This window comes from Theropithecus gelada, chromosome 6 (genome assembly GCF_003255815.1).
Source record: "Theropithecus gelada isolate Dixy chromosome 6, Tgel_1.0, whole genome shotgun sequence".
Lineage (NCBI taxonomy): Eukaryota > Metazoa > Chordata > Mammalia > Primates > Cercopithecidae > Theropithecus > Theropithecus gelada.
This window is the reverse complement of record NC_037673.1, coordinates 136,550,889-136,578,487: the sequence shown is the minus strand read 5'-3', so window position 1 is coordinate 136,578,487 and position 27,599 is coordinate 136,550,889. Positions and strand designations below refer to the sequence as shown.

Genomic DNA, 27,599 nt, shown 5'->3' with positions numbered 1-27,599 from the left:
GTCCCAGCTACTCGGGAAGCTGAGGCAGGAGAATGGTGTGAACCCAGGAGGCGGAGCTTGCAGTGAGCCGAGATCACACGACTGCACTCCGGCCTGGGCAATAGAGCGAGACTCCGTCTCAAAAAAAAAAAAAAAAAAAAAAAACACGTGGGGAAGAGTGGAAGGAAATGGGAAGAGATTGCTAAAGGGTTTCTTTTTGGGGTGATGAAAATGTTCTGTATATAGACCAATGGAACAGAACAGAGGCCTCAGAAATAACACCACACATCTATAACCATCTGATCTTTGATAAACCTGACAAAAACAAGCAATGGGGAAAGGATTCTCTATTTAAAAACTGGGAAAACTAGCTAGCCATGTGCAGAAAACTGAAACTGGACCCCTTCCTTATACCTTATACAAAAATTAACTCAAGATGGATTAAAGACTTAAATGCAAGACCTAAAACCATAAAAACCCTAGAAGAAAACCTAGGCAATACCATTCAAGACATAGGCATAGGCAAAGACTTCATGGCTAAAACACCAAAAGCAATGGCAACAAAAGCCAACATTGACAAATGGGATCTAATTAAACTAAAGAGCTCCTGCATAGCAAAAGAAACGATCATCAGAGTGAACAGGCAAACTACAGAATGGGAGAAAATTTTTGCAATCTATCCATCTGACAAAGGGCTAATATCCAGAATCTACAAGGAACTTAGACAAATTTATGAGGAAAAAACAACCCCATCAAAAAGTGGGTAAAGAATATGAATAGACACTTCTCAAAAGAAGACATTTATGTGGCCACCAAACATGAAAAAAAGCTCATCATCATTGGTCATTAGAGAAATGCAGATCAAAACCACAATGAGATACCATCTCACGTCAGTTAGAATGGTGATCATTAAAAAGTCAGGAAACGGCTGGGCACTGTGGCTCACGCATGAAATCCTAGCACTTTGGGAGGCATGGTGGCACATACCTGTAATCCCAGCTACTCAGGGGACTGAAGCAGGAGAATCGCTTGAACCCAGGAGGTGGAGGTTGCAGTGAGTCAAGATCGTGCCACTGAACTCCAGCCTGGGCGACAGAGCGAGACTCTGTCTCAAAAAACACAAAACAAAACAAAAACAATAAAAAGTCAGGAAAAAACAGATGCTGGAGAGGATGTGGAGAAATAGGAACGCTTTTACACTGCTGGTGGGAGTGTAAATTAGTTTAACCATTGTGGAAGACAGCGAGGCGATTCCTCAAGGATCTGGAACCAGAAATACCATTTGACCCAGCAATCCATTACTGGGTATATACCCAAAGGATTATAAATCATTCTACTATAAAGACACATGCACAGGTATGTTTACTGCAGCACTATTAACAATAGCAAAAACTTGGAACCAACCCAAATGCCCATCAATGATAGACTGGATAAAGAAAATGTGGCACATATACACAATGGAATACTATGCAGCCATAAAAAAGGATGAGTTCCTGTCCTTTGTAGGGGCATGGATGAAGCTGGAAACTATCATTCTCAACAAACTAACATAGGAACAGAAAACCAAACACCACATGTTCTTACTCATAAGTGGGAGCTAAACAATGAGAACACATGGACACAGGGAGGGGAACATCACACACTGGGGCCTGTCGGGGGATGGAGGGCTAGGGGAGGGATAGCATTAGGAGAAATACCTAATGTAGATGACAGGTGCAGCAAACCACCATGGCACATGTATACCTATGTAACAAAACTGCACGTTCTGCACATGTATCCTAGAACTTAAAGTATAATAATAATAATAAAAGAAAATGTTGTGGAATTATGATAGTGATGATGGTTGAAAAATTCTGTTGATGTACCAAAAACCATTGGATTGTACAACTTTAAATGGGTAAATTGTATGGTACATGAATTATATCTCAAATATACCAAAAAAAGAGGGGGAGGAGGGAGGTGATATCTGTTCCCCCTCCTGTTGAAAGTAGCTGGCCTTAAGACTCATTTTGAACACTAGAATAAGGGATAAGTGATGCTATGCCAGTTCTGGGCCTAGCCCAAAATCCTGGCAGCTTCCACTTTCACTCTGTTGGAAGCTAGCTGTCATGTAAAGCAGCTTAAGCTAGACCACCCAATGATGACAGACTATGTGCAGAGAGAGGCCTCGTGGAGGCAAACCAAGACCCTAGTCATGTGAGTGAGGTCATCTTGGATAGCTTACACCCAGCCAGGCTGACAGCTGAATTAAGTAACATGAGTGACCCCACGAAAGATCACACGAAGCAAGAAGAGCCTCCCAGCCAACTCAGAGAATCATGAGAAATAATAAATCGTTGTTTTAAGCCAGTGAGTTGGGGGTGATATGTTATGCAACAGATAACTGAAACACAACCTTTCTGAGTCTCAGATTCCACTTCTATAACATGAGACTGATACTATGGGGTTGTTGTGAAGATTACATAAAGCTAACACCAGCATGGTGCTCAACAAATACTAGTTGTTATTCTTAAAAACCACCCAGGAGATCCTTGACATAATCTGCAGGTATGCTCTTCTGGGAGGCCTTATTCCCACAAGCACTTGCTGCTTCCAATCACATGGCTTCCAAAAGGTTGGCTTCTTAAAAAAACAAAAGGTGGGTTTTCTTGCTACAATCTCTGACACATGAACTTTGAATCATAAACAGATGACCAAGGAAGGTTCTGCTTAGGTTAGCCATTTACCCGACCCTGCTCATCCATTCATCACACCTTTATTAAGCCCTAACTAATTATCAGACACCAATTAAGGATAAAGGAGATCCTCCTTCCTTTGAAAAATAAACCATTTCTACCTATGTATCTATTAACATAATATGCTACACACTTGAACTTGAGTGGACAGAGAAAGTATCTACAATAGTAAATCTAAAATCATTCAACTGGAAAGAAAAAGCTTAAATTTCCATATAGAGCTCATATACACAGCATGAGAACACATAATTCTGACTGGGAATCCCACAAGCAATACCAGAGCAAGGAATGAAATGGGTCCCTAAAGGGTTCATCTCTCAGTGAGGCTACATCCTTCCAAGAGTCCCATTCACAGAACATGGACCCCAGGTGACAAAATTTGACCATTTAGCACTACCTGCTATGTTTTGGTACAGAAAGGATCTGGGCAGTTAACAATTCACAAGCTAATGACAGAGAAATAAATTCCTGGGTATATCCGTAGGGAAGGATATTAAACAGCTTTCAACTGCATTTGTGAAACCAATCATGATTGGTAACACTGAACTAAAGAGGCTTTTAACCCTAAAAAGAATTAAGAAATTATTTTTCATCAAAAAAGCTGACATCAATACTTAAATTATATGAAAGGTAAGAAAGATAACCAAATCTGTATTTTCTGCATGAACAGTGGACAAAGTCCGCTGAACCTAGGAAGTACTTATTCTAAACAAACTCAATAAAGTTCTAAACTCATCAAATGCTAGTTAGAGAGTCAGTATAAACAATATTGGCCTAGAAATGGACAAGAAGACCATGAGGGCTATAGTTGAACGAACTAACACCAGGCAGGCTGAGTCTACCAGATAACTCAAATGCTGGGCTATATTTCTCTGCTGACATATAATGTATAGCAAAGTACACAAGTCATAACTATCTATCTTGAAGAATGTTTACATCAAGATTAAGATACAGAGTATTCCTAACACCCCAGAAAGTTTCTTTGTTCCCATCCCAATGAATAACCAGTCCCACCCTAGTTTCCCAACTCCACAGCCAGGAGTAACCATTATTTTGATCTCTGGCGTCATACATACTTTTTGTCTGTTTTTGAATTTCACATAAATGAAATCATACCCTATGTTGTCTTTTATGCTTTCTTTTATTCATCACAGGGTTACCTTATTTTGAAGCAGAAAACCCAGAAGCTGAGGTTTATTTTCCGAAAATGTTTCTCTGATGTCACAGGCCTGAATACCAACTACTCTGATGACACTGGTTATACTTCCTGCCCTCTTCCGAGCATGCATTATAAAAACTGTTACAACAGAACACCATTTTGGATTGCAAAAGTTTCCTTCCAGATAAATTAAATTATTTAAAGGTATTCAAATATTCTATTCAATCTTAACAGAGTATAAGCTTTGCCACTATAAAAGCATAATCTTTTCCATGACTGTAAAATTCTTATTCTAGAGAATCATCAAGTCCTAGAATAAAACTAACCAGCAATTCTGTTATTACTTTTGATTAGTAAAGAATTAAATGACAGGAAAATCTCTCAGAGGAGGCATAAGGCACTAAATTCAGATGAATGTGAGTCAGCTCAGAAAAGGCAGGAGAGGAACAACAGTACGACAATAAATTATAAGTACAGATTTTGAGGCCAAGCTATCAGTATTCTAATCTGGAAAGTGCCCCTTCTAGCTAGGTGACCTTGGGCAAGTCATTACTCTAACTTTGTACCTCTATTACATCACTATAAAATGGGAATAACTTCATAGGGTTGTTGCAAGGATTAAATGTTAATGTATATAAAGCACTTAGGAGACCATGTGACACACAATAAGCACTTTTTTTTTTTTTTGAGATGGAGTCTCACTCTGTCACCAGGCTAGAGTGGATGGTGTAACCTCGGCTCACAGCAACCTCTGCCTCCCAGGTTCAAGCCATTCTCCTGCCTCAGCCTCCTGAGTAGCTGGGACTACAGATGCGTACCACCATGCCTGGCTAATTTTTGTATTTTTAGTAGAGACAAGGTTTCACCATGTTGGCCAGGCTGGTCTTGAACTGACCTCAGGTGATCTGCCCGCCTTGGCCTCCCAAAGTACTGGGATTACAGGCATGAGCCACCGTTCCTGGCCATAATAAGCACTTTTTAAGAATCAGCTATCTTGATCAGGCACGGTGGCTCACGCCTGTAATCCCAGCACTTTGGGAGGCCAAGAGGGGTGGATGATGAGGTCAAGAGATCGAGACCATCCTGGCCAACATAGTGAAACCCCATCTCTACTAAAAATACAAAATTAGCTGGGCGTGGTGGTGAATGCCTGTAGTCCCAGCTACTTGGGAGGCTGAGGTAGGAGAATCACTTGAACCCAGGAGGCGGAGGTTGCAGTGAGCGGAGATCGCGCCACTGCACTCCAGCCTGGTGACAGAGCAAGACTCCATCTCAAAAAAAAAAAAAAATCAGTTACCTTAAAAAGCTGAAAGGGGCTGGGCACAGTGGCTCACGCCTGTAATCCCAACACTTTGGGAGGCCGAAGCAGGCGGATCATGATGTCAGGAGATTGAGACCATCCTGGCTAACACAGAGAAACCCCGTCTCTACTAAAAATACACAAAATTAGCCAGGCGTGGTGGCAGGTGCCTGTAGTCCCAGTTACTCGGGAGGCTGAGGCAGGAGAATGGTGTGAACTCGGGAGGTGGAGCTTGCAGTGAGCCAAGATCGCACCACTGCACTCTAGCCTGGGCAACAGAGCAAGAGTCCATCTCAAAAAAAAAGCTGAGAGGGCTATTAAGAGAGCAGCTATTCTGACAACCAAAGGGCTATAAAATAGTGACCAAGACATCTAGCACAGTGCTCCTCAAGATGTTTTATTTTCAATCCTTCATAGACTGATACTTTCTGTAAAATGCAAGATTACATGCTTGGATGTCACAGCAACACCAAATTGCCCTAAAAGTTTCTGAATGTTTACTCTCACTTTCTGTACATATGATACAGTCCATAACTGTTCACTGTTCATTGACTGGCATTTGTCTACAGACTGAACTTTGAGTAACACTGTTTTATAGCACACAAGAAGGACTCAAGAGCCTCCTGAAAACTCAACTGGAAGGTTAAATAGAATTATGAAAACATTTAGTAAGAAAAAAAAAAAAACCTAGTAGCAGGGGCAAGAGGATGACTTGAGGGTCAACAAGCTGACAGATAAAATAAACTCAAGAGGCTAATTACTAAACTTAAAATATAAAGCTTGCTGCAGAGCAAAGACCCAACTGCTAATTCCCTCCCTACCCCCAAGTGCTCTAAAGGGTGGCCCTCAGAAAACACGTTGGCCAGGAAGTCATCGGCCCCAGAGGGGACAAGAAGTGTGAATGTAGTAGGCAGAGCTGACTTGGGCCTCTTTTCAGGAGTGAGAATCCACCCTAAGCCATCATCAAGCTTTGGGGACATCAAGCACAAGTTGCAAAGGCTGGAAAGAGTTTCTTCTCTGCCAAAGAAAACATGCAAACATTTCCTTTGGTGACACAGGACTATACACCCACATATTGAGAGACACACACCTGTGGTTTTAGGAGGCTCCTGAGGTCCACCCTGCCAGCCGTACTGTGGGTATCCTTGGTAGGGGTACCCTTGAGGAGGTGGGTAGGGTCCCCCCATAGGTCCTGGACCCATTGGTTGTGGTGGATAAGGTGGGTATGGGGCCGTTGGACCAGGGCCCGGATATGGTGGAGGGTTCCCTTGGTTCATCGGGGACCTGTAAAGTGCACCTAAGAGACAAAAAGAATGAAAATTATTTGCATTTAACTGTGGAAATCATCAGGAATAAAATTCTAACCCATAAGATCATTTACAAAATACCTTCAAGCTATATCAAGCCTTGTGCAAATCTCTAGCTCTGCTCATTTTGTTTCCTTCTCACCATCACTACAATTGGCAATTATTTTATATATTTATTTGCTTTTTGTCTATTTCCTCCACTAGACTGTAGGCTGTGACAGTAGACATCAAGTAAGTTTTAGATTACCACCATGTCCCTAGAGCACTGCACAGTACCTGGTACAAGGCAGTCCCTAAATAAATGTGTTAAATGAATAACAAGATATTTTGTTTTTTAAATCCTCTGAAATGTCCATAAATGTGATTGGAGAGCTTTAAGAAAGTGTTCTAACAGCACTAACTATGAGTCACATCAGTGGATGCTGATCCACTACTAGAAGCCCTCCAATCAACAGGGTTGGGCCACAGTGGGGACTTCTAACAAGCAGCACCGGCAGCAATGACCAACCAAAGATTGTAACCATCACCATTGCTCTGGGGATTGGGGTGATCTGGTTGTTCTCCCCAGACCTGCTGCTCTAAGCAGTTGGACAGCGCTGTCTATAGAGAATGCCAAGCGTCTCCTCTGCCCGTCCAGGTCCCTGAGACTCTGGGGGGCTCACCAGGAACACTTATTTGTGTTTACAGGACCCTGTCCTCCGTGGTTTGCTTCTGTGAGGGAAGCCATGCTTCCCAGCCCCCAAGCCTGTTAATCATTCTCTTGATTGGGCTTGAAGTTCTCAGGGCCAGCATCTTGTTTCTGTTATCTCTTCAAGCTCCACAGTGGTGGTGACTTTCAGATTAAAAACAAACAAATGGCCAGGTGTGGTGGCTCATGCCTGTAATCCCAGCACTTTGGGAGGCTGAGGCGGGTGGATCATGTTGAGATTGAAACCATCCTGGCTAACATGGTGAAACCCCATCTCTACTAAAAATACAAAAAATTAGCCGGGCATGGTGGCACGTGCCTGTAGTCCTGGCTACTCAGGAGGCTGAGGCAGGAGAATCGCTTGAACTTGGGAGGTAGAGGTTGCAATGAGCTGAGATCGCGCCACTGCACTCCAGCCTGGGCAACAAAGCGACACTCTGTCTCAAAAACAAACAAACAAACAATTACTGGGGAATGCAAAGTATAAACTCTAAGAATGTCTCACTTAAACAACATGATATCATCTGTCATACTGCTGCTTTGTGCTGTTACCCATATCTTACATCAATAGTTAACTTTTTACCTATTTGGGCGTCTTCTATCCCCAACCAAATAGTAGGGAAGAGTCTCAGATTCAAAATGTAATAATTTCACTATTAATTATTTTCCATAACAGGCAATCAATAAATTCCTAAGTGACTTTATTATATAAAGGACAGAATAGTCATAAATAGTCTAGGTTCCCTAAAATATCTGGATTACAGCAGCAGTGGACTTTGCTGGTTGCCCACACAACATCCATATTCTCCCCTCCTAACAGTAGTCAGGTTTCCAGGTAGATCTCTGCCCATTCTTCCTGTAGTTCATGTGCTTCAGGGAAAGCTCATCCCATCCAGCTCCAGGGTGAACCCAGTCTATCTAAACCAATCAGGGTCACTCTCTCCACTTTTTCATGATGATTGATTCAAGGAATTCAGGACTTAACCCAGATGCAAATGGCACTCCCTGGCCACTGGGACTGGTTCTGAAGTGGTTCAATCAGTAAAAAGCTTGGACTCTTAACACACTCCCACCAAACCTTGCCTTCCCCTGTACAAAGGTATACACAAAGTCTAGGAAAGATAAGGCCTACAAAATTACTGAGAGCAAATCTGCAGCCCTGAGAAGGAGCCAGCTTTAAGTGGGCCACTCAGAAAGGCAGAGCAGAAAAAAGGAAAGAAATGGCATTCCGGATGACTTTATAACAACTCATAAATCAAAGACTAAAGCCTGGCCTAACCTAAACTACCTCTACAGAACTTCCAGTCCTGGAAACCGATGGTAAGGTAAGGTAATGAACCCTTCTGGGTGACATTCACAAATATACATTTGTTAAGTGCTTTCTTGACACTGGACTAAGTAGTGAGGTATAGAGCTCAATATGCCTCAAACCCTACCCTTGGGCAACTGGTTGAAACAAACATAAGGACAATGATTTTTAGAAAACGTGGTAAACAGACTGCTGGGTAGGAGTAGGGGCTTAAACCTAGTAGAAGGAGGTGCTGATGGAGAGAGTGTCATTTGAAGGAGTGTGATTATAAATTGAAACTCTATGTTATGGGATCAAATGGCTTGAGGGTCTCTATTTCAACCATATCTGTATTATCTCCCATTTTTGACACCACCTTATTTTTCCAGGGCCTGAAAGGGACTCAGAAAAAAAGGAGAGTTCTTTTCCTTTTCTGCTCTCTGGTCTGCAACTGGCAACACACCCTGACCTAGGAACCCGAATGCAAAGGCTCATGGTGATTAACACTACAATTATCATACAAATTTGGATAAAAGCAAATGCATTTTTTTTCCTCTCTCCTACCAGGAAGGCTGTAGAAAGCCTAGTGAGCCCTGGTTAACACAGAAATCAGTCTCATCAATCACCATATGGCCATTCCATTATTTATTTTTAAATCACACAAGTACAATACAGTTATCATAACTACTTCTGTCCTGAAATTCAGTGTATGTAACCTAACTTCATTAAAACTGCAGTTTAACATAATCAGTTCAACAAGATCATGTAGATCATTCTCACTCTAGCAAAGTCTGGACCTATATTTCTTTGAAGATATTGTTCATCTGAAAACAATGGGCAATGAGGAGAAAAAAGAACAGAGTATAGAACTACTACAACTTCAGACCTCAACGTCTCATGACTTATCTTGATCTATCTGTTTGCATTATCCTGTGCAGTTCTCTCCCTGAGAACCTCAAAGCTCTCTTCCAAGTGTATGTGTCCTCCTCACTTACCCCCTCATCATGTTTCTCTCTCATTTTTGGTATGTATCTTTCTCCATCTGCTTGAGGGAAAAAAAAATGTAAGGTCTAGAAGGGAAAAATCCCATGAGTTATTCACAGAGGCATTTATACAAAGGATAAACCACAAAGGTGCTCCAGCTACCATGACCTCCTTCCACACATATACTTTTTCCCTTTGTTCCCAATATAGACAGTCATCTTGGAAGAATAAAAATCTGGATCTATTTTCAGTTTCCTCTAAACAAGAAAAAAATCCCAGTGAGAGAACAGCAAAAGTCACAGAAAGAGCATCTGTGCTGGATGACAGATCCTAGAGCTGGCATTTGAAAAACAGGACTTCATCCAGTGGGAATCCATTGTTCCCAAGCTGGTAAAGAAGCAAAGCAAAGCAAAAAAGACTACCTAACACTGACACAGTATAGTACAAACCACTTTACATAAGCAAAACACAAAAGAGCTTTAAATTTAAGGTATGATACTAAACTTTGTAACATGACTGCTTTCCCTTATAAATTTGGTCAGGTAAAATATAAACCCTACTCTAGTGAAGTGTTTCACTACAGTGTAAACTGTAGCATTAAAGACAAATCAGAGCTCTAAAAGGGACAGCTCAAAGAGTGCTGCAGTCAAGATCCATTAATAGACTGCACTGAACACTGCTATCCCACGATCTCATTCAAGACATACTCAGAGTCACGGGATTAGCAGTCATTCAACCACACAATGAGAAGGGCAGAAACTATTCTTTGGGAAAGTGGTCAATGGAAATAAGACCTCATCAAAGTAGAGATGGAGGAAAAAAACACAATATTTTTCAATGTTGTTATTTTTTTAATTACAAGACACCTGCTAGATGGACTGGCACTAACTCTGCAGACAGTAAAGTGGAAAATTTTCCTCTGGAAAACTTAACAGTCCCAATGGAAAAAAAAAATGATAGATACTAATAATTGGGGGGACACCAAAGAAATGACTCGCCAATTACTCCACAGTAAAGCCTATGCACACTGAACTTCTAATGGACTATTTACTGCCTCATACATAAATGAATGGACAAAGATTATCAGACATTGGAGGAAGGCCTCCAACATAAAAAATAGATCAAAACAAAACAGAGGAAGGAAAAAAACAATCTAAATGTCCAAGGAAAGAAAATGTCCAAGAAAAAACCAAGGTTTTTTTTTCTTTTGCAGTTGTTTTAAATTTATGCTTTTGAAGTATGATGTAATACTGTGTAAGAAAAATTTAAAAGCTATATATTCAGCATGTCTCAACTTTCTTTAAAATAAATATGAAAAACAGATCAATAGAGCAGAATAAAGAGTCCTAAAACACATCCATACAGTACAGTCTTCCAATTTAACAGAGAGGCACCACTATAATTCAGAAAAGAAAAGGTAGTCTTTCCAATAAATAGTGCTGGATTAACTGGATATCCTTGTGTTGGGAGAAATGACCCTTGATCTCCATGCTCATACATAAAAAAATCCACAATATATCACAGAAAAAAAATCACAGCATATCATAGACTTATACAAAAGCTAAACTAATCAAGATTTTGGAAGAAAGTATACCAAATATTCATGACTTTTGCAGTATTTATGTTATGACCTAGAAGCTCTATTCTTAGAGAGATATATATAGAAGTGAAACAAGTGTGTAAGTCCACCAAAAGACTTACACAAGAATGTTCAAAGCAGCTTTATTTATAATAGTCCCAAACTGAAAGCTATCCAAATGTTAATCAACAGCAGAACAGATAAATTATTACATATTTATGCAGTAGAAAGTGACCCCAAAACAATAAATAAAAGAACTATTATTACATGAAACAACATGGATGAATCCCAGACACAATGGGTGAGCAAAAGAAGACAGACTCAACAGACTTCAACAATACTCTACTTAGTCTGTTTTGTGTTGCTATAAAGGACTGAGGCTGGGTAATTTATAAATAAAAGAGGTTTATTTTGGCTCATGGTTCTGCTGACTGTACAAGAAGCATAGTGCTGGCATCTGTATCTGGTGAGGCTCTCAGGTAGCTTACAGTCATGGTGGAAGACAAAGGGTGAAGCAGGCACATCACATGATGAGAGTGGGGGGAGGTCCCAGACTCTTTTAAACAACCAGATCTCACTTGACTAATAGAGTGAGAACTCACTCATTAGCATAAAGAGGACACCAAGCCATTCATGACGGATACACCCCCATGACCCAAACACCTCCCACCAACCCACCTCCAAAATTGGGGATCACATCCCAACATGAGATCTGGAGAGGACAAATATCCAAACCATATTATTCTGTTCCATTTATATGAGGTACAAGAAGAGCCAAAACAAATCTGTGGATACTGAAAAGAAAGATACCAAAATAAATCTATGAATACTGAGGAGAAGATACAAGAGAACCTTCAGGAATGATGGAAACGTTCTGTATCTGGAACTGAGTCATGTTTACATGAATACATATGAACGTATTGAGTTGTACATTAAGATTTTCAAACTTTATTGTAAGCTGTACAGTAACAGCAGACAGATATTTTCCTAGAAAAAAATATTTATTGTGGTTTTCCTTGGGTGCTGGAATTGTTGGCAATTTTTGTTACTTATACTCATCTGTATTTCTGAAAATTTCAAGAGAACCTATAGAGTCAGAAAAAAGATTAAGTTTTCTTAGTGCTTTCAGATATATATCCATTCTGCCTGCCATTTTTTAATAGCTAGAATGCCACTTTAGCTGGGCTCAGTGGCTCATGGTTATAATGCCAGTGACTTGAGAGGCTGAGGCAGGGGAATCACTTGAGACCAAGAGTTCAAGACTAGCCTGGGTAGGGTAACATAATGAAACCCTCTCCCCCCGCAAAAAAATTAGCAAGCTGTGGTGGTATACATAGTCCTAGCTGCTTGTGAGGCTGAGGTGGGAGGATCACTTCAGCCCAGGAGTCTGAGCTGCAGTGAGCTATGATCATGACACTACACTCTAGTCTGGGCAACAGAACAAGACCCTGTCTCTAAAAAAAAAAAGTTAAAATTAACAAATATTTTTTTAAATGCTGCTTTAAACCTCCTATTCACTTCTGATATACTAATTTGCCTTCTCATTACTTACCTTCTTCTTGTTAACAATCTACTCAAAATCTGCTCTTCACTGCTTTTTAAGGTGATTTTTGTAGTTGCAATTTTTTTTTTTTTTCCCCACAAGACACTTTGGTTCTCTAAGGTCTTCAAATGTTTTCTTTCTGCTTCAAACCAAAAAGTCACTTGGTTGGGTACCAGACTTGGGGTAAAAATAACAAATTATTTTGGTTACATACAGACTTCTCTATCTTGGAACCCTTCTTATTATCAAAGCCTAAAGCCATGCTTATCCTTATGTCCTTCAATTTATCTTTCTTGGTAACTCATAAAATTAAAGTTTAAAAACATGAGAGCAGGGCCAGGCACCATGGATCACACCGGTAATCCTGGCACTTTGGGAGATCAAGGCAGGTGGATTGCTTGAGCCTAGGAGTTTGAGACCAGTGTGGGCAACATAGTGAGACCCTGTCTCTACAAAAAATAGGAAAATTAGCTGGGTGTGGTGGTGTACATCTGTAGTCCCAGCTACTTGGGGGAGGATGAAGTGGGGGAATCACTTGAGCCTGGGAGATTGAGGCTGAGGTGAGCCGTGATCATACCACGACACTTAAGCCTGGGAGACGGTGCAAGACCTTATCTCAAAAACAAAACAAAACAAACAAACAAAAACTATGAGAGCAGATCTTACCCTAGAGACCTCAGTGTCTTTTTTTTTTTTTAACTCCCCATTAGCTGTTTTTTTAACAAGACCTTTATAAATAGATCACTTTACATTCTAAGTCCCTCAATACGTCTTGACTCTCACATCTATAATTTTGGGTGCGGTTTGTTCAGGTAAAACAAACAAACAAACAAAAGTTTTAGAATTACTGGGCTGTTTGTTTGTTTGTTTATTTTTTGAGACAGAGTTTCACTTTGTCACCCAGGCTGGAGTGCAGTGGCCCGATCTCGGCTCACTACAACCTCCGCCTTCCGGGTTCAAGCGATTCTCCTTCTTCAGCCTCCAGAGCAGCTGGGATTACAGGTGTGCACCACCATGCCTGGCTAATTTTTGTAGTTTTAGTAGAGACGGGGTTTCACCATGTTGGCCAGGCTGGTCTTGAACTCCTGACCTCAGGTGATCCGCCTACCTCAGCCTCCCAAAGTGCTGGGATTACAGGTGTGAGCCACCACGCCTGGCCTAGAATTACTGAGTTTTATGCTGCCGTATCATCTCTGGTTTAGAGTTTTCATCAAATTTTGGCGTTGACATGTTAGTTTATTCCATTCACACAGCCATTTGTTCATCCATAAATACTTATGGGAGCATCAACTATTACCCAGTATTACTGGGTTCCAGGCGCTGTTGAGATAATGGTAAGCAAGAGACAGTTCCTATTCAGGGTATGACAGAGACAGACAATAACACCAGCAATTACAAAACCAAGCTAAGATAGAGGAAGCAGAGTGTACTGTAAGCTCAAAGTGGAGACAACTAATTACTCAGGGAAGTCAGAGAACGATTTTAGGAGAAGTGATGATCATATGACTAAGCATAAACAGAAATTCGTTACTCCAAATTTCATACTCTGCAGAAGCAACAATCTGTGCGATGTTTCAGAGAAAAAGCAGAGCACATTTGAGGAACTGACTAGGTTTTCATGCCTGAAGCACACTTCATAGGATGAGGCCAATGGGTCAGCTCATAAACAGCCTTGCTAAGAGCAGACTTCTAGGATTGCTGCATCTTCCTTTTCTATCGTTATTCTTTATTTCTTTTAAAAGGATTCATGTAACTTTATGTTTGTTGGTTGAATACTATTGACAAACTTAATAATTCACTTATTTCATGATGTTTATTAAGTACCTACTACATATCAGGTCTAAAGCTGGGGATAAGAGGTAAAGAACTATAGCTGGCTTGCTCCTCTCCTTCAGTACTGCTATTAATAAAAATAAAATTATCATTTCAATTTGTCTGCTATTGCATCAGATGGAATATGCTGGAAGTTTTCCAAATTTTAAGGATATGGTGAAGGTAGTTTGACAGAATAGACAAAACTTACTTTGGGAGGTCCAGAAGGCATTTACCTCAAAGTGCTATACAATTTACTAAAACTGAAGTACAAGTAGAAGCCCAAATGACTTCCCAATTGGGAGAGTCATACTACACATACTTGTGAATGTACAGTGAGCAGAGGTAAGAAATGATGGTCTCAAATCTTAAACCCAAGGCCAAAGTCACAAGAATAAGCATTCCAGAACTGTAGGCCTTCTCCTAGGAAGAACTTGCTCCTGATATGGACACTTTAACACAGGAGCCCCAGGGGGATAGCAATAGCAGGGATTTATATTTTTAAAGATGGTAGCAGTGCTCCCAGTAACAGTGCAACACCAGGAGACCACTGATAGTTAGCATAACATAGACAAGATATTTCTTTTTATGACTTGCTCAGCATTTTAAACACATTTGCTAGGTATTGTCATTTCCTAAACTGCTCTTCTTTTAGGGACAGACTAGAGGAAGACAACCTGCAGTATTACTCCATTATTGTCCAAATACTGATTCTGGCCTCAACCTCCCAAATATTATTGGCCATCCCCTACCTCATTCACTATCTCTTGTTTGTCACAGAGTTTTACCAGGCCCTGAGCTATTCTCATATAGTCAATGAATGAACAAGTATTAGAACGTATCTTTTATATCAACATTTTGGCTGTGGCTTCAGAATAGCCCCTCTGTGGAGTACAAAATGACACACAGCTCAGATATGGGACCTTTCGCCGAACAAGGGCATCAAAGTGCACATGGAAGGCAAAAACTAACAATGGATCATCTATCTCTGATAGATAGATGGCCTAGTGTGATGAAAAGGTTCACAGACTATCTTATTTTCCTCTCTCACAAAAAATATCTGATATAAAAACCACACACTGCTTTTATAACTGAGTTCATATGAAGCTAAAAATCTACAAACTATTTAGTAACATGGTTTGCTAATGCCATTCAGATAATTGCTTTAAGCCACTATCCCCAACATTAAGATAACACAAAGATGTAAGTATTCTCAACTTGTCCTGACAGATTAGGAACAGCAAATTCTGAAAAGTCATACCATACCTACGTTAATTATCCATAGTTCAGAATTATTAGAAAATATGACTACAGTCAATCTTGTCTCCCTCCAATATTAAAGTTGGTAGGTACATTTTAGCATTCTTCCAGACTTAGAGACTTTCTGAGGGAATCCAGAGAAGTTCACTTCAACAGAGTATAACATATCATCTGCTAAAACCTTTTTTCATAAAGCTTTCTGTAAAGAACCTCTGGTTGGATTCAGGGCTTGGTGCTCTGTAAAATATAACATTTATAAACAGCCCTGGGAAAAAATACATTACTACCTAAAAATATCAACAACTAAAATGACCTACCCTTAGCCACCAGGTATTGGTGTCCCATTCCTCCCTAATGTTTAGAGGGGACAGCCTTTCTTTTTATAGAGGGTCTATCCTTTTTTCTTATAAACTTTTTAATAAAGACATATTTTTAAGTAAAACCCCAAATAAATAAATAAAAACACCCTATCCTTTGAACGAGCAATTCTACCTTTAGGAATTTATCTTACAGATATATACTAGTGCCAGCCAGTATGCAAAAAAAAAAAAAACAAAACAAAAACCAACTTTATACACACGCATATATATTAAATATAATGTTCATCAATATGGGAATGGTTAAATAAACCATGGTATTTCCAATCCATGGAACTGCTGCTATACGACCCATCAGAAGAATAAGTTAGAACTACCTGTGCTGATATGAAAAAGTACCAACATGGTGGGAAAAAAGCAAATTGAAACACAGTGCATTCTATTACCCCATTTGGATTTAAAAATAAACTTCTATTTCTAAACCTGAATAGATCACACAGTTACACTAATGAATACAATTATTGATTAAACTGTACATTTATATTATACATACTTTTTATACATATGTTATATTTAACAATGAAAGTTAAAACCCTTGCTAATTATCTTTAGGTAAAGTCATCATGTATGGTCCTCTGCAAAAGCCAGAGGACTGCCTAGATGCAGTACTCCCCTCTGCATTCAGCTTATGGAAGGGTCCCCACAGGTGAGCCTCAGTCCCTTGTCTAATGGATCCTGGCATTGTCAGCAAACCCTGATTATAATACCTTCCCCACATTGCTGGGACCTCCATATGGGAGAGGAGTACATCTAGCCTCACCCAACCACTCAGTTCAGGGACTCTGGTCAGTACCCCACCAACACTGCTATCTGAAAGCCAGTGGAGAAATGAAAGTTGGCTTCTCCTCAGAAAAATAGGGTAGGGATCTCTGAATTACATCTAGTCACTGGGACATATATGATAGCATTATAATTGGAACTTCAAATAGTCAACCCTCAAAGTGAGAATGGAGAGAAAATGGGGCCCAGCAAGAGAGAGGCTCAAAAGAGAGGGCAGCATTGAACAGAAGGGAAAGGAAAAGGAAAGAAAGCTGTTAACACAGAAAGTGACTTGGGGAATTGAAAGGAGAGGTTAGGGCATGGAGAGAGAGAAAAGGGAAAAACTCCGCCCCCTGCCAAGTTGAGAGGACACACTAGAAAGGGACAGGTCCATCCCTCCCAACAAGCCTGATAAGGCCACTTCCCAGGCCAGGTCCCCTGCCAGCCCGGCCCCTGAAAGACAGGCTCTGCCCGCCTCCTCCCAGAGCATTAGATTAGGCTTTGTGGGAAAGTTGGAATCTTGATGGTTTAGAAAGAGGCCCCTACAGCTTAATGTGCTGGCAATTTAACTAAGCGCTCCTGGTTCCTGATGAAATACCAAGCCAGCCCGGCTTTTCTCCATCATGAAAGCGCGCTCTCCTGACCCTCTGAGGGAGCAGCAGCTCAGTCAGCACTGCAGGGTGGCTCTTAATGGACAACAGTGAATTTCATATCAAACCAGGAAGTATCACTTGTACCTATCATGTGCTGCACCCTAAGAGACCATACAACCCAGGGCAGCTCACCCTCCCCCTTTCTTCTGTTTTCATAGGATTCTTAAAGGAATAGGCTTTACAGACAACGAAGATAGGAGAAAAAAAAATTCTAGATGATAGCTTCAGTTTCTATCATTAGCAACATCCACAAACAGTTCTCTACATGTGAAAGGAACTCAAAGTAGTTTGGGTTATTGATTAGTTTAAAAAAAAAATAGCATCCCTCCTGCCCCCCAAGAAACATTTGAGTTTCCCAGGAGCATCTGAGTTTTCTAAGAGCACACTGGCACAGAAAGAACAATGTAACACAGCATCAATGAAGCCACACCCCTGGCAGAGGGCCTAGAATTTAACATAGTATCCAGCCTCACCACCACTCAGACCTTTTTTTGGCAAACTTCAGATCAAAACATCAGTGGTTTCATATTGCATTTACCTCTTGTTACCTCCTAGATTCTTCATTCTGTGGCCTTCCTAGTATCATAGAGCTACACAAGTTTTAGGAGAAAGACAGATTGAAGGGGCCCTCTCTGAGGGCCTGCCTATTCCAAACCATCCTACCACCCATCTACTGCTGCCTGAAAAACTCACTATTAGTGAGTCATATCTTTGGGTAAAGGCCGTATTGCCCCAAGTGGGATATGTGCAACTTGGGGAACATGGACAAACAACTTCAATAGTTTATACCTTCTATTTGTGACAGGTGATATAGTAGTTATCAGTTTAAGGCAATGATATTGTTTCCCTTTTAAACAAATTTTAAGATTTTAAAAAATGGGTCAACTTTAAGAAAAATGTTAAACAACAGTACAGATGACATAAAGATATGACAAAAGTCACGTAGAGGAACAAAAATGAAGTGTGAAAAACACTAGGGTTTCCACTTTCAAGACCCTCCCTTTAAATACAACTACCTGGCCGAAGGTGATGTCACACACTTTGGGAAGCTGAGGCAGGAGGATCCCTTCAGGCTAGGACTTTGAGAACAGCCTAGTCAACATAGCAAGACCTAGTCAGCATAGCAAAAAATACAGACGGGGTCCTGCTATGTTGCAGTGGCAGTGGCCCCCGTGGCTCTTGCAGGTGCAGCAGCTCATGCAGCAGTATTGCTTGAGCTCAGGAGTTCGAGACCAGCCTGGGCAACATAGTGAGACTCCCATTTCTATAAAATAAAAATAAAAAATTAACCAGGCACAGTGGCACGTGCCTGTAGTCCTAGCTATTCAGGAGACTGAGGTGGGAAGATCGTTTGAGCCCAGGAGTTTGAGCCTGCACTGAGCTATGATCATGCCATGCACTCTAGGCTGGCAGACTGTCTCTAAATCAAAATAATAATCAGTAAATAAATACAATTATTCCTCATTAGTTTCTCACATAGCCACCACCAGACATTAAAGGTCACCAAAAATTCAACAAAGTTAGCAGAGCCAGAAGGGTGCAGAAACTGTAATCAAAGATTAGACTGGCTTTAGAGAGGGTGGTGTTGGGGAGGGAAGGCTGTTAGTGGGGAAGAGGCGGAAGGGTAAAATCTGGAGTGTCCAGGAAGTTAGTGGCAGCAGGAAAGCACTAAGTATTTGACTTAACAATCAGGGCTCAGGGAACAGGCACATTCTTACAAATGTCCCTCTCTTCACACACTTTCTCCCCAACTGATTCTGCCCAAGATTCTGAAACTGAAACTGACCGGTAAAGTACTGCATGCAGCATTAAACGTTTAATGTGGCAGAAGTCTAGCACCATTTCCCAGGTCTTCCTCTCCCCAAATGTCTTTGTAGTTCAACTGTTTCCCATCCCTACTTTTCTCTGAATAAGCAGCATGCCTAGATAGTTTTCAGTTATGATGTTTTCTGAGCCAATGCTCTTGAGACTGGCTAATAATTCTTTAGCACAAATAATCAGGAAACTAGTGACAGGCACCTCTGAATAAGGCATTTACTCTTCAGTGAGTAAATCAGGTAGATCAAACCCTCCTCCCACCATGACCATCAATATTCTCCCTTAAACCATTTAATGAAAAGAGTTCAGAAAAATATAAATCATCTGTTGTTTTTGGCAAAGTCATACCACAAGCTTGCTGCCCACAGAGAACGGATTCAAATCATTTGTCTCCTTTGCTTTAGATGTGAGGACCTATCCAGTTTCCAAGATCTGGCTTTGAGGCCTAAATCAATAATAATATTCCGCATACATCTCCTAAAAGCTACAAAGGAATAATTCCAAGCTCACTTCCTTTTGAAGATTCCTTTGTGTAGTGCCCAAAGTGGTGTGAACCTTTTTGGTTGTAAAGTGGGAGGGTCAGCTTGTGTTCAATTCCCTTGCTTTATACTGCTGCTGTTTAATTGCTGACTCCCATTTTATAGCCAAGCCAATTAGTAGCCTTGGCCAAGCCTGAGGAGCTTGGAAGCCTGAAACATGGCACTCAGCTAAGCCTACAGAAAACAGAAAGCCTTTTCTGTCAGAATTTCCCTCATGAGAGAGAGCTTGACCTGGCCAACAAATGTCAGAAGTCTAAAAGATGGATGTTGTAGTTCAGTACGTAGTGTCCCTGGGCACATCAGCAAACACTTGAATCCTACTACATTGAGTGACAGGACCGGCGGCCTGACACAGGTGAGGGAAATTTTAAAAGATGACTATTTCACTCCTCATCCAATTTAGTGAGCAATATTACTCCCTTTCATCTCTGACCGGCTTAATAACTAACTCCTCTGAGGGCTGTGACACTTTCTGATAATACTCTTGCTGTTAAAAAGGATGCTGGGTCAAAGGCTAACAGTCCCACAGCCTTCTGTGTTACTGATTTACTCCAGGCACTCCAAAAAAAAAAAAAAAAAAAACAAGACCAGTTTAACAGAGAATAAAAGGAAAAAGAATGAGGCTGGGCGCGGTGACTCACATCTGTAATCCCAGCACTTTGGGAGGCTGAGGCGGATGGATCACCTGAGGTCAGGAGTTCAAGACCAGCCTGGCCAACATGGTGAAACCCCGTCTCTACTAAAAATACAAAAAATTAGCCGGGTGTGGTAGTGCACGCCTATAGTCCCAGCTACTCGGGAGGCTGAGGCACGAGAATCGTTTGAACCTGTGAGGCAGAGGTTGCAGTGAGCTGAGATCGTGCCATTGCACTCCGGCCTGGGAGACAGAGCAAGACTCTGTCTCAAAAGAAAAAAAAAAAAAGAGAAAGAAAAAAAAGAGAGTGAACAATCTGAGCTTTACTATTTATATATGAAATACAAACAGGAATTTAGTTAGCCTCAGGCTTCCAGATTTCTACTTTTATTTTTGAGACAGAGTCTCCCTCTGTCTCCCAGACTGGAGTGCAGTGGCACGATCTTGGCTCATTGCAACCTCTGCCTCCTGGGTTCAAGCAATTCTTGTGCCTCAGCCTCCCGACTTAGCTGGGATTATAGGCGTATGCTACCACGCCCAGCTAGTTTTTGTAATTTTAGTAGAAACAGGGTTTCACCATGTTGGCCAGGCTGGTCTCGAACTCCTGGCCTCAAGCAATCCACCCACCTCGGCCTCTCAAAGTGCTGAGATTACAGGTGTGGGCCACTGTGCCCGGCTATTTTTTTTTTTTAAGCGACAAGGTCTCATTCTGTCTTCCAGGCTAGAGTGTGGTGGCGTGACCATAGTTCATTGCAGCCTCAAACTCCTGGGCTCCAGCGATCCTCCTGCCTTAGCCTCCTGAGTAGCTAGGATTACAGGCACATACCACATGCCCAGCTAATTTTTAAAAATTTTTTTGTAGCAATGGGAGTCTCCTTGTGTTGTTCAGGCTGGTCTTGAACTCCTGGGCTCAAGCGATCCTCTTGCCTCAGCATCCCAAAGTGCTAGGATTACCACGCCGGGCCTCAGATCTTGATTACAGGCTGATTAGTAGCCAAGCCCATAAAGCCCCAGGAAAAACAAAACAAAACAAAAAAACAAAAAAACAAAACCAGCAAAAAGGCCAGGCATGGTGGCTTATGCCTATAATCCCAGCGCTTTGGGAGGCTGAGGCAGGCAGATCGCTTGAGCCCAGGAGTTGGAGGTAAGCCTGGGCAATATGGCAAAGCTCCAACTCTACAAAAACACACAAAAAATTAGCTAGGTGTGGTGGTGCAGGCCTGTAGTCCCAGCTACTCAGAAGACTGAGGCAGGAGGATGGCTTGAGCCCAGGAGGCAGAGGTTGCAGTGAGCTGAGATCACACCACTGCACTCCAGCCCAGGCAACAGAGCCAGACTCTGTCTCAAAAAAATTTAAAAAACCAAACATGCAAAAAGGCCTTAGATAGCCAGGCATGGTCGCCTGTAGTCCCAGCTACTCACAGGGTTGAGGTGGGAGGATCACTTGAACCCAGGAGTTACAGACCAACCTGGGCAACACAGCAAGCCCTGTTTCTAAAAAAAAAAAAAAAAAAAAAAAAAGGAAGGCCTTGAATAAGGCTTTCCCAAAAATTTAGAACTTCAAACTCTTTTAAAAAACTTTTGGCCGGGCGCGGTGGCTCAAGCCTGTAATCCCAGCACTTTGGGAGGCCGAGACGGGCGGATCACGAGGTCAGGAGATCGAGACCATCCTGGCTAACCCGGTGAAACCCCGTCTCTACTAAAAAATACAAAAAACTAGCCGGGAGTAGTCCCAGCTACTCGGGAGGCTGAGGCAGGAGAATGGCGTAAACCCGGGAGGCGGAGCTTGCAGTGAGCTGAGATCCGGCCACTGCACTCTAGCCTGGGCGACAGAGCGAGACTCCGTCTCAAAAAAAAAAAAAAAAAACTTTTATCACATCTCAAAATATACCATTCATCCAAGAAGTAAAATATTCTGCCTTGGAGGAGCTCAAATTTCATATAAGCCTCTCATTAATTCTCCTCGGTACCTCTGTGAGGAGGTACTGACCCGCATTCAAGGTCAAAGAAAGTTTCTGTGCCAAGAAAGGAGTGCCCTGATCAAGGCCTTAGTTGACTAAAGGTGAGCTCAAAATGCTCCAGCCCATATCCCAGCCCTGCCTTTCACCTCAGCCCAGTTCCCCTTAAGAAAGAGCGTTTCTGTTAAAGCCCAGCCCTGTTGTTTATTATAGCTTGTATTTAGGGAAACACACTAACATTTGTTTCCTGACAGTAAAGTCTTAAGTTCTCTACCAATGGGAAAACTTACGGGGGTGGCAGGGGTGAATGAAAGCGGAAAATTTCCAAAAACTTTTGGCCTTCTTAACTGCCCTGACAGCACATAGTTATTTTGTTTGGGAAAGGAGGGGGTGGACCGTTTCTTTCCAAAGGAACCACAATTAGTTGGTCACCTCAAATATTATCAAAGAGATCTGGAAAATAGTTACTTTTCTAAATTTTTTAATGTGGTCAAGACATCTGATTTCCAGCGATTCTTAATATTACAGGCTCCTGCAAAGCCCCTTAAAAATCACTATCATAATCTCTACCACTCAGCAGGAACACAGGGAGAGAAAACTACTCTGGCCTTTTACACACTTCGGGGCTTCTTTTACAGAGAATGACTTCACTGATCTGATTGGAAGTCCCGTTTCCCCAGGTCTCAACCTGGATTTGTCCTCCTTTGAGTGCTGCACTGGTTTCTATATTTACGCACAAACCAGCTGCGGCCATCTTCCTTCACAATTTCCAAACCTGCCTTTTACTGTACAGGATCCCTGGAGGTACAATTCTGTTTTCTGGAGTCAAAGAAATACAAAATAAATTTCACTACCTCCTAGAAAACAGACGCTGGTAAATTTCAATATAAAATAGACAGTTCTTGAACCCAGGAGGCAAAGGTTGCAGTGAGCCGAGATCTCAACACTGCACTCCAGCCTGGGCGACAGAGCAAGACTCTGTCTCAAAAATAAACAAATAAATAAAATAAAATAGACAGCTGTGTATTTTTTTGGTCATAGCACCAATAAATTTCAGGGCTGGAAAAAATCATAAATTACTAAAGCATTCTTTTTCATATAACCAAAATATGTTTTTCCTGTTGCTCATGAAATTAAGACAAAATGGCTAACAGGCAGCCTTACACTGAGAAACTCAAAGCTGGTAGGAAAGGACTAGAGTTTTTTTTTTTTTTTTTTTTTGAGACAGAGTCTCGCTCTGTCGCCCAGGCTGGAGTGCAGTGGCGCAGTCTCGGCTCACTGCCCGCTCTGCCTCCCGGGTTCACGCCATTCTCCTGCCTCAGCCTCCTGTGTAGCTGGCACTACAGGCGCCCACCACCACGCCCGGCTTATTTTTTGTATTTTTAGTAGAGACGGGGTTTCACCGTGTTAGTCAGGATGGTCTCGATCTCCTGACCTCGTGATCCGCCCGCTTTGGCCTCCCAAGGTGCTGGGATTACAGGCGTGAGCCACCGCGCCCGGCCAGGACTAGAGATCTTTGATCTACAATTAATAAATAGTATGGGACTCCTTTCAGCTCACCCAGTGCCCCATATGAATGTTTTCAATGCTGGTTCTCCTTTAATAACTTCCCCCTATTAAATCTCTTACCAGTCATTTGGGGTTTGGATTTCACGTAGGTATAAGAGGTGTTTGTAAGACACTCTGAAACCTCTGAAGGGCAAAGTGTTGTGGACGCTATAACCTCCCTGCATACTGAGGGGGGCATAGCTCTCAACCAATCATTAAATCCAGTCAAATGAGATACTCGAAAATGAGCTGCCCTTGGGTGGGTCCTTTCATAATAAGGAATTCAGAAAAAAAAAAAAAAAAAAAAAAATCTGCTAACATGATTACCCCACAAAGTTTACATGTATCATATTGTATAAATCTATAAATATGTACAATTATTTTTTGTTAAATTTTCAAAGATCTGCCAACAACGGCTGGAGAAGGCACCTGGCTGCCTGAGCCCCTACCCTTGTCGGTTACAAGTATTTCATAAGCAGGGTTCGAGGCATCCCATCAGAGAAGAGTGTTGTCACCTTTCTGCCAGAATGTCACACCAACTTCCTCAGTGTTGCCCTCACACCAACTTCCTCAGTGTTCCCCCTACCCCAATCTAGCCAACGTTTCAATGGCTCCCCACAGCACACAGTGCCTCTCAGCTGGGCACTCAAGGGTGCTTTCCTAACCCTCCCTAACCTAATTCTCCAAAGTTTTTCTCCCCCTAAAACAGCCCAGCAGACGGTCCAGTTAGTCCCCAAATCGTTTTTCCTCATGGTCTCCTTCCCCAGGGGTCCTCCCCTCCTTCTCTCCCCGCTGCAACCTCCACTGCTACCGGGAGATTAGTTCCCACCCGTCAGGACCCCGCTCAGATTTCACTTCCTCCAACAGGTCGGCTCAGATCCCAATCCACGGCTCTCAACAGCAGCCGGGATTCCTTTCCCCCGCAACGCCTTCTCTGAACACCCCGGCCTCCGAGGGCCGGCTTCGCGTCCCCTAGTTACTTCCAGTCACTAGTTACTTCCGCTCCGCTCCCACCCGCGGGACTCGCGACCGGCCCCCTGCCCCCGGCTGGCCCAGCTCGGAACACGCAGAGCAGCGCTTCAGAAATCGCAGCCCAAGGCAAGGAAATCCAGAAGCCTCCCGCGGACGTCCCCCGGGACGGGGTGTGGCAAGCCCCGCTCCGAGCCCGCCGACTCCTCGTGAGACTAGAACCGCAGCGACGCGGAGCCCCTGTGAGTCCACCGCCTGGACGCGCGGCGCGGCGACCAGGAGCCTCAGAGTAGCCGCGGGGCGCCAGGAGGGATCCAGCTGGCGGCAGCCGTTTCCCTGCCTCCCTGCCCCTCCCCAGGGGCTGCGCGAACCCCTGCCTGAAACCGGCCCGCCTGGGTGCCAGCCAGTTCTCAGGGCGCTCTCCCGGGAGCCCGGGTACGCGCACATCCCGGGACGCGCCCTGTCCGCGCCTGATCCCCGCCCTGGTCCCAGCTGGGTCGGGCCAGGTTCGCCACACCTCACCTCTCCTCTCCACGAACCGACTGGATAACGGTCGGGTCTGGACCTGAAGAGCCCGGACCAGCCCGCAGTAGACTCGCCGCACCTGTCTCGGAGCGAGTGAGGAGCAGCCCGGCGCCTGACGTCACGGCCGCCCCCAGTGCCGCGAACCGGGAGTCACCTGATCACCCTGGCAACGCGCGCGGGGCGGGGCGAGGCGAGGCGGGCGTCACAGCACGAGCCCCGCCTCCAACTGCTCAGCCTCCAAGTGCCGCCGGAAGCGCTGTGCTGCAGTCGGCGCCACCGGGACGTGAGGTTGCTCCGTGGCTTCCCAAGCGGGCCTCCCAGCTGATATGGATACTTGGAACTCCCCCAGGCGTCCCCCTCAGGTTGGATAGGTTCTCCGAGACTCCACCCGATACTCCAACTCCGCTAGTTCAGGCGTCTGGGAGGCAAGACCAGCGTCCATGTGGGACCCTGCTCAGTGCGTGGCGTGAGGGGTTGGCTGTGGGCTGCTGCCTCCTCGTGTCTTGTTGGTCCAGACCCATCTTGGTTTGGAGGCTTACTTCCCGAGCTGTACCTCAGAGGAATGGGGCTGAGGCTGATAACTGGATTGCTCTCTGGCTACTTTTCCCCATAATCCTTGCAACAAGTAGTCCTGCCAGTACTTTAGAGTGTAATGAGACTTCATTCACAATAGGAGGGGGAAGGGGGACAGAACCTTCTGTCCTGAAGGTTTCCTTCTTCTATTCCAACAGGAAGAGAAGTTACCGACAAGGTCCCAGAGCAAGGCCTAGAACGAGCTTGCAAGTCCTACTTGCAAACAAATTTTTATTTCTTATTTTAGAAATTGATTTTCTCTCCAGATTCCTCCCCTTGCTTGCTATTAGGTTGGTGCAAAAGTAATTGTGGTTTTTGCTTTTTTTTTTTAATGGCAAAAACAGCAATTACTTTTGCACCACTCTAATATAATGATATGCCTACAACCTTTGTTACTCTCTAGGCTTCCCAGATAGACCATCAGCTTCGAAATGAAAATTTAACATCCCCAGGAGGTCTCAGTGTGAGAGTCACTGCCTATTTCACACCTTCACTACTTGCTGACTTTCATCTCAGTTTTACTCTCCTCATCCCTGCACTGCCAAGAAGGTTTCATATATATTGAAACCTTCCCTTTCAGAGTGTAGGATCTTAGACCAAGAAATTAGTTTATAATCAACTTCTTGTAAGTATCTTTTAGTGTCAGGCAATGGGCCATGGGCAGATTGATTGCGATGTGGTCCTTGAAGATCAAACGTGTATGGGTGGTATGTCTCACATTCAAGTACAACTTGTACTGTTTATTATGACTTAATCATTGTATTTAAGTGGCACTTTTTTATTTCCATACTTAAATAAATGTATATAAGTGGGAAAGAAGACAGCTGTGAAAGGTAGAGAAGAATCATGGCTCTAGACAGAACTGTACTAATAGGAGAGAAGAGATTGAAAATGTGAGCCCGGGTCCCAAGGAGCACAGAAGCATGGTCAGGAGGTTTGGTGGGAACAGGACAGAGGCAGCCAGGCCTGAGGTGTTTGGCAGATCTGAGAAGGGCAGGGATAGAGGGTGAGGGGAGGAGTTGGGCCAGAATGAGACTTGAGGGATTCAATGGAAGGTGAAAGTGCTGGGAAGGGAGGAGGGATTGGAAAGAAAGGAGAAGTCGGCAGTGGTTTGGGAAGGGGTTGCTGAAAGGGAAGGCAGGGTAAATAGAGACCCAGGAAAGGGTGCAAAGAGCATTAAGAGAAGGGAGGCTGAGAGTCTACAAAAGGGAGGACGGAGAGGGAGGAAGAAGCAGGTGGGAGACTCTGGGGCAGCAAACATCTCAGAAACAGGCAGTAGTTGGTGTCCTTCAGAGGCTGTTGGAGAAGAGCAGTATTGTCTGTTCACCTCTAAAGAGTGAAGGTCATCCATGCGCACTCCAAACTATCTTTGGACCATCCGAGGGCAAGAGCCACCCTTTGCAGAGAACTAATGCAGAGGGAAGAGCAGAAATAGGCATGTCCATAACTACACCTTGATAGGACTCATCAAGACAGTCAGGCTTTTTGGCTGGATGGTTTTTCAGGCCTGTGGTACATGCCTCTGTGCCTCTAATCTGGGCAGGGCAAGGTGAGGATGAAGTGGAAGGTAGGGGTAATTCCCTTAGAAGGGAGGCGAGCCTCTCATGGCAGC

The 27,599-nt window shown here is 43.1% G+C and overlaps 1 protein-coding gene across 3 annotated transcripts in view; it reads right to left on the bottom strand.

Moving 5' to 3' along the window:
• Nucleotides 1-25,624, bottom strand: part of CYSTM1 (cysteine rich transmembrane module containing 1) — a 65,907-nt gene extending 40,283 nt beyond the window's left edge. Inside the window, exons 1-2 of one of the 3 annotated variants that reach the window (XM_025387315.1) lie at nt 25,412-25,624; nt 6,264-6,470 (exon numbers count right to left, since the gene is read on the bottom strand). In XM_025387315.1, coding sequence (XP_025243100.1) covers nt 6,264-6,450 — 187 coding nt within the window. In that variant the 5' untranslated portion in view covers nt 6,451-6,470; nt 25,412-25,624. The remainder of the gene's footprint in view (nt 1-6,263; nt 6,471-25,411) is intronic. The other 2 variants (XM_025387317.1, XM_025387316.1) reach the window with 2 other exon arrangements.
• Between the last annotated feature and the right edge of the window lie 1,975 nt (nt 25,625-27,599).